At 37.5% G+C, this 12,023-nt stretch overlaps 1 protein-coding gene across 1 annotated transcript; it reads left to right on the top strand.

The window, feature by feature from the left end:
- The first annotated feature begins 94 nt into the window (after nt 1–94).
- Nucleotides 95–8,789, top strand: LOC144215597 (neuropeptide FF receptor 1-like). Its single transcript, XM_077744644.1, has 4 exons — nt 95–316; nt 4,344–4,650; nt 6,700–6,799; nt 7,377–8,789. The coding sequence occupies exons 2-4, from the start codon at nt 4,350–4,352 to the stop codon at nt 8,374–8,376; spliced, it is 1,401 nt and encodes a 466-aa protein (XP_077600770.1). The 5' UTR covers nt 95–316; nt 4,344–4,349; the 3' UTR covers nt 8,377–8,789.
- The last annotated feature ends 3,234 nt before the right edge of the window (nt 8,790–12,023 follow it).

Here is a 12,023-nt window from a genome sequence, read left to right as displayed (position 1 = left end):
TCTCCCTTTCTTGACCACACCTGAATCAAATTATTACCTCATCAGCAAGCTGTCTTGCAGCTGGATCACGATTCTGATGATTTGTTTGGCTAGATGTGTTGGTGTAGGAAAAATGTGGAAAACAGAAAGTATCGAGTCTCCAACCAACGAGGTTTGCCAGCCCTGATATATATCATGGATGATGTACATTGTCATCACTTGGAATGCACCGCCCACCTGTTTAGCGTTGCCCACCGCAATGTTCACACGTTTATTTCCACTTTGACTTTTATTCGAAGGTATCGCTTTTTCTCGAACTTCATCTGAAACTGAAAAGGTAAGTAGGCGCTCTTAATTGACGTCGTTTCCAGTCAATTGTGAGTCACTTTGTTTAACGCAACAAGTGGCTTGTATTTTGATTTTTTGTGTGTTTTAGTGCTATTTTTTTTATTTCGGGAATCCTACTCGTTTTGTTCCATATTAAGGTACATTTCGGCGCAAGATGATGACGAATCTTAATGTTTTGGTTTTTTTTTTTAATCTGGGGAAAGTGGTTGTTTTTACGTATACATTGTGCAAGTGTCGTTGCCATAAATATTGTGCTCATAATTAAACATCGGTCTATATATATTTACTGAAGGGGTAGCTTTATTGATTTACAGCGAATAAGTCCAAAAAAATTGTGTATTCCAGAAATGACATGTAAGGGTGAAGTGGTTAGCGCGTCGGTCTCGCAGTTTCGAGCTCGGGGGTTCGATACCAGTTTGGTTGTCATTGTGGAGTTAGCATGTTCTCTCAAGGCTTGTGTTGGTTTTCTCTGAGTATTCTGGTTTCCTACTACGTCCCCAAAGCATAGATTGTATGCTAGTGAATACATGGTCTTTTATTTATTTATATATTTTAATTTTTATTTTTTTAACAGAAATAACAGCCTTAATATACATGTCTACATTTGTATTCTTTTTTAAAAGGGAAAATACATGGTGATTTTTTTTTTATGCAGAAAAAAACTATGGTATATAGTTTTTGGACAAATCAAAGCTTTACTATATAGTCTTCCTTTTTAATATATATAAATGTCGAAAATAAGCCTTACTATCCCTGGTCTTCTTTGTCATATTTAGTTGTGTGCATTACATTAAAGAGTAAATGAGTACATTAAATTGGTCGCTTTGGTTTCCTCCTACTGAAGGTCAATGTTTGATTCATCTATTTTGACAATTTCTCTGGCATATGGCGATTTTAGGAACATATATTACTTGCACTAAAAAACTTCCAGCAGCATTTGAATATGCCACTCGCCCTAAAAATTGTGGCGGTTTGACATCCTTAATGATATCCGCAAATTAAACTTGGATTTATCTAACTTCACATTCACCCCAAAAATTGCAGCACTTTGGAAATAGTCACATTAAAAAATATTGTCTTAGTTTTTATACTTTTAAGAATTAGTGTTCCACATGTTAAGATTCTTTGAACAACCACCTGTCAGATGAATGTCATTTATGCCAAAAGACTTTTAAGGACTCGCTATGGTAAGCGAAAACCGGCAGGAAAATAGCTATCTTAACAATGCAGGGAAAGCACAAGTTATAATTTAGGCTCATCGGGTGTCCATATTGAAAGGAGGTGTTTGAAGAATACCCATTCATTCTCTTGCTAATCTTGAGCTGACATTTTTTAGTTTCCTTGGAGACCGCTTCTTGCCCCTCGGGTTCGTATGTTTCCGTTCAAATGTTGAATACTAATCAACATAACCTGCCTGAAGCTAGAATTATAAGTTCATATTTCCTGTCTCCGCAAAATCGTCATTCGCTATTCTAAAGTTCATTGACGACATTTGCACCTTTTCAAGTGCAAATGAAGTTTAAGGGTCAAAATAATGTGCAATGGCACCTTTAGGGCAGAAAAAAACATAACTATGGGCTATGCTAACCCATCAGGTCGTTCAATATGATATTATCTTGCCATTCTTATAATAGTCTGTATATATAGATTTTTGCCTAAGAAGAAATACCAGTAACGGTAAGATATGAAAGAGGAAGACACAATGACTTATTACTTTATCGTCATTATGGTCGCAGGGGGTGCTGGAGTCTTTCCCAGCTGATAGCCTGAATTGGTGGCCAGCCAATCACAGGGCACAAGGACAAAAAGGACAACCATGCACACTCGGACTACTTTTTTTGGGGTAATTTAGAGTGTCCAATTAGCCTACCATGCATTTTTTGGAGTGTGGGAGGAAAGCGGATTACTCAGAGGAAACTCACGCAGGCCCGGGGTGAACATGCAAACTCGTAGGTGGATGTGACATGGATTTGAACCCAGAACCCCAGAGCTGTGAGGCAGACATGCTAACGATTAGGTGTAGGGAACCTATAGCTCGGGAGGTTTTTCTGGTGGGTGTATATGGCTCCCAGCTAACTTGTCAGTTAATGTAAGGCGCCGTTTTAATCATTTTTTTAATTAGACGACTCTTTATGGATACAGTGATTAGCAACAGTGTAAGAATGTTGTTAAAAGAATTCTGAGACTTTTTCTACTTTAAAAGGAGTAAAATGAGTTTAAAAAAAGCACACTTTGGTGTATTTTAAATTATGAGTATGGATCTCAAAGAATATTGTTTGAAAATATGAATTGTTTACGTCTCTGTCAATAAGATTTCCGACGATTGTGGTAACCACTCGCACCACCGGCTGCTTTGATTGGTGACTCGTCTAATTATACGCGCTTCAACAGGTGAACGAACGTGTTAAAATTTGAAAAGCAGATGCATCTTTTAATTTGCAGCCTTTCTAATTCTTAACGCACTCCAGAAATAACTTGCTCGTACCTAAGTTGGAGTTTAAAAAAAAATAATAATAATGACTCGTTGAGAAGGCTTTATCTTGCTGATGTGAGCTGGCAGCACGGACAGTATTAAAACACAAAAGGTCACTTTTAGCTACAAGCTGATAGAGAATCTTACGTAAATGCAGACAAAAAAAGAAGATAAAACTGCCAAAAACAACAACAAAAAAGGTTGGATTCCCCTGTGTGATTCAGATGTTGTGATTGTCATCAACCCCCTTCTGTGTATTTAAACCCTGTGTTTTTGTACGCCGCTGTGGGAATATTGTATCCTGGTTAGCGATGATTCTTTTTGTTTCTACTGTGTTAACCCTGTTGAGTTTGTAGTTTTATTTTTTGTTTTTATGATTTTTTTTTTGTCTTAAAAGGTATTTACAAAATTGGATTTTAACACTTTAGATCAGGCATGGGCAAACTACGGCCCGCGGCCACATTCGGCCCACATACTAGGCCTTTTAATCCGGCCCGCATTGTCCAAATATTTTTTCCCCCAAGATGGCGCCGTCATGCGGAAGCCAGTGGCAGTAGCTCTGTCCACTCTTATTTGTTTTTTTGTGTTTTACAGCCCTTCTATCTTTTTTTAAATGACATTTTAATATTTCTTAATACATTCCTTTTTACTTGACTTTGTACTTTATACTTTTTACTTTAATAATGAGTGATGAGCATGTTAATACTTTAGTCCTTTTTTTCTGTTCATGTTTCATATGTACTGTTAACGGATGTACTTTTTTACGTGTATCGTATCATGTGCTGACCTGGCCTATCTGTCAAATTTTTAAAGTCAATGTGGCCCCCGGGCTGGAAAGTTTGCCTACACCTGCTTTATATGTTTTTTTTTTTATGTAACACAAGCACCTGCTTAGGTGAGGTTGTTATTGTGCGTGTTTTGGTCATCTTTTTGCATTTAGGAACTTATGAATTGATAAAACTGAAGTTGATGCGAAACAAAATTGGACGGGTAAGAAGCCATGTTTGTGCAATCAACCCTGGGCTACAAACCTGCCAATTTTTCTTCTTGGAATTGGAATAATTGATTGTTTTCTATTTAAACTGGGGCCCAAATTAAAAAAAAAAATCAAGCCTGGTAACATCTTAGAGCTGAAACCGCATTCAAAATCAGATGTATGGTTTTACCTCCATTTTGTCCAACGTCACCAGACTAAAGCACACATTCTCAGAAATCATATAAATTGTATATATGAGAGAGAAGCTTGGCGACGCTTGAATTCCTTTGACATTTCTTTCCTACATAGAAAAGAAATATCTCAAGTTATTACTTGGAACAAATTCCATTTTCCGTATAGTTCTTGTGCGCACAAAGTTTTCTTTTTTAATGTCATTTCTTTTCACTAGAGTCGACATAGTGTTGTTTATAAACGGCCATTAAACGAGCCATTAACATTGATGGACGTCCAATGCCTTTTTTTAAGAGCAACCATTGGATTTAGTTGACAGATTCAATGAAATCTTCTGTGTTTTATCTTCTTTATTCATCTATTTTTATTCTACAGGTAATCATGATGGGGATGGAAACTGAACCGGAAAACACAACCTTGAACGCTGACTTTGAAAAGGAAACGAACATGACGTTATTCCCCTACTATCAACATTCACTCTCTGTAGCTATAAGTTACATCTTGGCCTATCTTTTCATCTTCTTGCTTTGCATGGTTGGAAACATTTTGGTGTGTTTGACGGTTCTTGGAAACCGTCACATGCGAACGGTGACTAACCTCTTCATCTTCAACCTGGCTGTCAGTGACCTCCTAGTTGGTATTTTCTGCATCCCAACCACACTTGTGGATAATCTGATTACAGGTAATATATATAAAAAATCAAATAGTCTTTCCAGAAAGTGTACTTTAATGTTGTCATGGTCAGAAAGTACAGTGTTCCCTCGCTACTTCGCGGTTCAGCTACCGCGGACTCAGAGCTTCGTGGATTTTTCTTTTGGAAAAAAAATAGAAATACAAATATTACATTGAAACAACATATTTTACAGTTTTTTTTGTCATAACATGAATTTCACTCTCTCTACCTGTATTCTATATGGTGTACTGTATACAGGGGGTAAAAAAAATAAAAAATAAAATAAAAATAATTTAAAAAAAAAAATTAAAGAGAAAAAAAATTGAATTAAATTCAAATTAAGCATTTTTGAGGGGGAATCCCTACTTCGCGGAAATTCACTTATCGCAGATAGTCCCGGTCCCCATTAACCGCGATAACCGAGGGAACATTGTATTTCCAGTATTAGGAGTCAAAACTATAAACAGGTAAAGTATAAATATTTATTCATTTAGTTCCTGTCCTTGGGATTTTGCTGTGCATTTATTTAATACTTTGTACATTATAAATGGTTAAATGCAGGGATCGGAAAGTCAACTGTGTCAAGGAGGTATTTCTCTCCCCTAACAATGATTAGCAGTGTATGGATACACAAATGGAAAAAAAAACGTAACAAATGAGTTTTGTTTAGTGCATTGCTACCATTATTATCCAAGAGACCTCTCGCCACTATTTGTCCTGGAATGTATAGCCTATACCAAAAGGCAGTCACCCACGCGAAAGGATATAGTAATTAAAGTGTTTAGACTCTAGTGAATGCATAAAGACGTTTTTTTTTTTTTGCTGGCAGAACTTGTTGGAAAAAAACTGTTATAACATAGGGATGTAAACATATACCTTTTCTTTGTGTGAGGAAAGCATTTATCTTGTACTGTACAACATGTTATTTCATTTTCTGAACCGCTAGGGTCACACGGGTGCTGGAGTCTATCCCAGCTGACTCTAGGACATAGACAGAGGATACCTGAATCAGTAGCCAGCCAATCACAGAGCCCGAGGAGATGGATAGGGGGAATTTAGTGTCCAATCAGCCTACCATGTATGTTTTTGGAATGTGGGAGGAAAGCGGAGTACCCGGTAGAAACCCACGCAGGCCTGGGGAGAACATGCAAACTCTACACAGGTGGACCGACATAGATTTGAACTCAAGACCTTAGAGTTGTGAGGCCGATACGTGAACCATTGGCACCGCCGGTGCACCTGTTCAATATCTAAGATTAAAAAAGAAGAAAAGAACTTCAGTTCTCGTGAAGAAAGAAGCACCCAAGTAATCCCTGAGCCCGGTCGAGAAATAGAACCATTGTTGCATTCAATGCGAGATTTTTTTATTTTTAGTTTCTTTGAAGAGTTTTTCTTCAATCTCATATCTTCAATTACACCACATTTCAAGTGAGGAAGCTTTCTAGTTTCCATTTGTTTGATGGTACAGTTGGAGATCACTCGTCGTCTGCTTGAAATGACGAAAATCAATGTAAATAACATAAGAATACTTACCCATGCTAATGCAGAATTCCATATAACATCATCATGATGAAATTTGCAACTGAATATAAATCACAGACTTGGCTGCACTGAGGGGAAAAAGAAGGTGTCACTTAGTATAATTAGAACTACAGCATAATTCACCATTTTATTTTTACCTAAAGCAATTCTTCATTTCAAGCTGTACTATCACAACTCTTTTCTTTAGTAGCCTGCTGCTTCCAACTAACTTTAAATCCAATAATCCTCAGCAAAAATGCAAAAATGGCTCTTGCGTTTCCAGGTCTTTTACCATTGTAATACAATAATAATAATAATAATAAATTGACTTTTCCTGGCCTGAAACAAAAAGGCAATTACCCACCATTAAACTGCAATTGTGCAAAGGAGAACTGTAAGTACTGCTATTTTGTGACAATTAAATCCTAAAAAAAAAAAAAAGAAAAATACCATTTAGACCGAAAAGAACATGTTATGGATTTTTTAAGTATTTGTGTTATCAGAGTATGTAAGAAAAATCTGTCTCTTGTTTTACAGGCTGGCCATTTTCCAACCTTGTCTGCAAGATGAGTGGTTTTGTACAGGGTGTGTCGGTATCCGCTTCAGTCTTCACACTGGTGGCTATAGCTGTTGAAAGGTTAGTTTTTGGGGTTTTCTTGTGCTGGAATTCACTATTTATATGAATCAATTCTTCGTTTAATGGTGGTGTTCAAAACAAAAGACGGGTAGCATTCCAGTTACTAAAGAGTACCGTATTTTTCGGACTATAAATCGCATCAGCCAAAAAAAAAAACATTCCAATGAAGAGAAAACGAATTAGATATCGCACTGGAGTATGATTGATCAAAATAACACAAACATTTAAAAAAAATATGAAAATAAAATAGAGAACATGACCAATTATGCACTACTCTCGTCTTCTTTGCGCAGCAGCAATCATATGGCACGCAGTAAATAAAATCCAAACTTTTTTTAATTTATTTTTTTACCCCTTTCCCCATGATGGCGCCGTTTCCACGGCAGCCAGTGGCAGTATGCCTGTCCATTCTGATGTTTTTCGTGTTTTACAGCATGTTTTACATGGAAAAAATTGAGGGAACATTGAACATGACTATTTTTCAGTTAGCAATAGCCTTTTTTGCCTTATTTCTGTGCCCACTGAATGTTTTTTTTTATTTTATTTTTTGGTAACACCCACTATTTTTTCCCAACAGATTTCGTTGTGTCGTGTATTTACACAACAAGTCAACCAAAGTCACCGCCAAAGTCGCAATCGCTTTGATCTGGGTACTAGCAATGGCGATCATGTGTCCAGCTGCTATCGCCTTGACAGTGGAGGAGGTTCCTTTTCACTACATGGTCCACAACGACGACTCCAACCACACGTTAGTAGTACTTTACACTTGCTATGAAGACTTTGCCAACCCAAAGATGACAAAGTTTTACACGGCAGTTCTTTTTGCCCTCATCTACCTGGTCCCATTGATGGTAATAGCAATCATGTACGGCACCATTGGAGTCAAACTATGCTCCTCCGTTTTGGCCAAAAGAAAGCCACAGGGGCCCGTCATCCAGGTCAGGGGTCCGAGACGGCGGAAACCCTTGTCCTCCCAGAAAAAGATTCAGGCCATCAAAATGCTTTTCCTAGTGACTTTGCTTTTTATGTTATCGTGGTTGCCGCTCTGGACTGTCATGATAATGGCCGACTACGGGGGCTTGAAGAAAGACCAAATGGATTTATTGATCAGCTACATCTTCCCTTTAACCCATTGGTTGGCTTTTGCCAATTCTAGCATCAACCCCATAATCTATGGCTATTACAATGAGAATTTTAAAAAAGGATTTCACGCGGCGTCCAATTCTATGAGTTTCTCCAGTTTAGCGCGTTGCCACGCGTGGAGAAGGATCACGGCACGTCTCCAGAGACGGAGGTCCGAGCGAGTGCTTTATGAAGGGACAAACTGTCGAAATAGCAGTGGTAATAACAGCCAGCAGCTCTTTTCTCTGAGAAATAGAGTACACAATGAAAGGCCAGATATCGACAAACAAAAGCCAAACAGGATTACAAGGGTCTCGTGTATGGGTCTACGGTCAAGGATGAGCGTTTCGCACCAAGGAATAGAAATGGCCACGGTGAAAAGAAATTCAGTTCGTGGTAAAAAGAGGGGAGGTGCCAGCCAGTTGGCAGTTACAAAACAAGCTTGGGATAAGTGAATTACCTTAGAATTGTGGAAAAATTAAATTTAAAAATGACCCCTCCCGTGGAGTTTGCATGTTCTCCCCGGGCCTGGTTGGGTTTTCTCCGGGTACTCCGCTTTCCCACGACATTTCCCCAAAAAAACATGCATGGTAGGCTGATTGGACACTCTAAATTGCCCCTAGGTATGAGTGTGCATGGTTGTCTTTTGTCGCCACCGATTCAGGCTGGTCCAGAGACCGCTGCTGGGATTGGCTCCAGCACCACCTGCGAGCATAATGAGGGTAAAGCGGTGAAGAAAGAAATGAGATTGTTACTGTGGTATCCGGTTTGATTGTGCACAAGGGGTAATGTTAGTTTTCTTGTTCCCTAAGAGAGGAAGACTCCCAGTGTGTCCAACAATCAAGTATTGATTGACCACATGTTGAGAAAGAACATTTAGAGCCACCTAGTTATAGCCAACTCTTTTTTTTTAACGTTTATGTAAGTTTTTTTTCCAGTGAGAAGAATGCGTCATTTTATCTTTCACTCTGCGATCAGTTCAGAAGGAGGGCAGCTGTGACGTGAAAAATTAGCAAAAGGCACTCAAACCAAGCAGGTAGGTCAAAGTGGCGGCCCAGGGGCCAAATCTGGGCCGCCGCATCATTTTGGGTGGCCCGGGAAAGTAAATCATGAGTGCTGACTTTCTGTTTTAGGATCAAATTAAAATGAAGAGTATAGATGTATATAAAATGTTCTGATTTTGCCTCTTCTAAATCAATAATTCGAAAATTTAATCATTTTTTTCTGTATTTTTAGTTCAAAAATCATTTTGTAAAATCTAAGAATGTAATTTAAAAAAAGCTAAAATAAAAATTGTTTTAGATCTAAAAAAAACTGAATATTCAGTGCTTTTAATCCATTTATATAAAAAAAATCTAAATATTATAACTAAAATGCTCTGGCCCACATAAAATCGAACTGACGTTAACATACAGCTGTTTATAGGTCGTTTACATTAGCCCAGATTTTCGAATGAGACCTTGCAGTTCAGCACAGCACGGTGTGCTATTTAAAAAAAAGAAAAGAAAAAAAAGGGAGAAAAAACTACCTTGCCTAAGTGCGTGCTTGAAAGTCCTAGTTTTGCTTGTGTTCTGTTTAGTTTGGACAATTTTGGCAACCTACAACACGCATAAATACATTTTCATGCCTCCAGCTAATACATAACAGAAATTGCTGAAAACTCAAGGACGTGTGTAAAAAATGTATCCAAAATATTCCGTATACTGCATTTAATTGGGTTTGTCTATGATTTATTTAATGTTGAACATGATGTCTTGATACTGTCAGATCGTAAAAATAAGTGTAGCAAACAAACATTGTGGCTCATTAGCTAATTGCTTAATTGTAATTTTTAACACCGCATGTTGTTGTTGGAACACCCGTCTAATAATACTGTATTATATTGTTACGTGTCACCGAAACTGTACTCTTGTCAATCTGTCTATGGTACTTTTTAATGTACTGGTGTTCTTCTTTAGTGGTTTCTATGTTTCCTGTATGTGTTGAGTATAAAATTGGCGCCTTTTTTTACGTTTTATGTCAACTTTAAACAGTTTGATGGCATATCTAAGACAATTTAGGGTTGTGTACTTCTCACAAACCAAAAAGTACCAGCAATCAATACAACTAAAAAGGTTACTTAGTACATAAGGGCCTTATTTGATGAAATTGTGACATTTAAGCGCAATTGGAATATGTCCTTGACTGCGTTTTGGGGGTTTTGAGATTTAATCATTTCATCCCGTGCACACTATAACTGACATAAATTCAGATTTTTTTTATGTTGTAGAAATGTGTACAATCGTAATGAATTGATGTTTACACTGTTAATGAAAATGGTGAGCAATTTCCCCCAACAATCAACTCTAATTGTCTAAAGGAGAATAACAACACCTGAGGATAAAAAAGACTTTATTAGTGACACAAAAGGGGACATTTACATTGTTGTAGCAGCAATGTTGGAAACAAGGACATTATTTTACGAGTGACCAAAAAAGAAATTATATTAGATGCATGAAATCTGATTGATTCAATGACTATCTTTGTATGTTTTGTCAGCTTTTTGTCAACGTTTTGCCTCTTTCTCTCTCACCGACGCACTTGCTTTTCAACAACAATACAAATTGTTTTGCATGTTTATTATTCATTTTCATGGCTCAATAATGTAAAAAAATCCTTTTCTCTGTTATTTCTCACTTTTCAGCTAAAATTGGTACACTTTGTTCATTTTAAAGGGGTCAGTTGGTGGTACATTTGAGGACAGGAACAAATTTGAATATTTACATGTAAAATCCCTCTCCACTTGTGAAAAATCCAAATTACGAAACCACTTCTGGAACAAAATAATTTCATCTGTAACAGTAGTACCACCATTCAATCCTTGGTGGGCTCCAACCTTTCAATATGGGTTTTTTCCGGGTTCTCCGGTGTCCTTCCACATCCCAAACCATCCACGATAGTCTTGATTGAAGACTCTAAATCAGACATGGGCAAACTACGGCCCGCGGGCCACATTCGGCCCGCCAGGCCTCTTAATCCGGCCCGCCGACGTTGTCCAAATATTTTTTTCCCCAAGATGGCTCCGTCACGCGGAAGCCAGTGGCAGTAGCTCTGTCCACACTTATTTGTTTTTACAGCCCCTCTATCTTTTTTTAAAATGAAATTTTAATATTTCTAATTACATTCCTTTTTACTTGGCTTTGTACTTTATACTTTTGACTTTAATGATGAGTGATTAGTACGTTAATACTTTAGTCTTTTTTTCTGTTTATGTTTCATATGTACTGGTAATATTATATCTAAAATGGTTGTGAACTTAATAGATAAATGGTTGTTCTGGGGGGAAAAAGAAGGAGAATTGCAATGAACACATTGCATTCAGAAAGATGATTTTTTTCCAATAACTTACTCTGGAAGAAAGAGTAATTGCATCTAACTGTAAAAATTGGTTCAAGCACTCTCAGCAACAATAAGTGCAGTTCAGCACAGCACGGTGTGCTATTTAAAAAAAAGAAAAGAAAAAAAAGGGAGAAAAAACTACCTTGCCTAAGTGCGTGCTTGAAAGTCCTAGTTTTGCTTGTGTTCTGTTTAGTTTGGACAATTTTGGCAACCTACAACACGCATAAATACATTTTCATGCCTCCAGCTAATACATAACAGAAATTGCTGAAAACTCAAGGACTTGTGTATAAAATGTATCGAAATATTCAGTAAACTGTATTTAATTGGGTTTGTTTAGTATGTCTATGATTTATTTAATGTTGAACATGATGTCTTGATATTGTCTGATCGTAAAAATAAGTGAAGCAAACATTGTGGCTCATTAGCTAATTGCTCAATTGTAATTTTTAACACCGCATGTTGTTGTTGGAACACCCGTCTAATAATACAGTATTATATTGTTACGTGTCACCGAATCTGTACTCTTGTCAATCTGTCTATGGTACAATGCACATCTCAGAAAGCAAAAAGTACCAGCAATCGGTAGAACTAAAGAGGTTACTTAGTACATAAGGTACTGTTAACGGAGGCACTTTTTTATATGTATCGTATCTAGTGCATGTTACGATCCTGTCGCGCTGCGCGCCGCGATCGGGGGGGGGGTGGGGGCATAGGAGTGAAC

This window comes from Stigmatopora nigra, chromosome 22, assembly GCF_051989575.1.
Source record: "Stigmatopora nigra isolate UIUO_SnigA chromosome 22, RoL_Snig_1.1, whole genome shotgun sequence".
In the NCBI taxonomy this organism is placed as follows: domain Eukaryota; kingdom Metazoa; phylum Chordata; class Actinopteri; order Syngnathiformes; family Syngnathidae; genus Stigmatopora; species Stigmatopora nigra.
The sequence above is the reverse complement of the archived record's forward strand: the minus strand, read 5'-3'. Positions and strand labels throughout refer to the sequence as shown.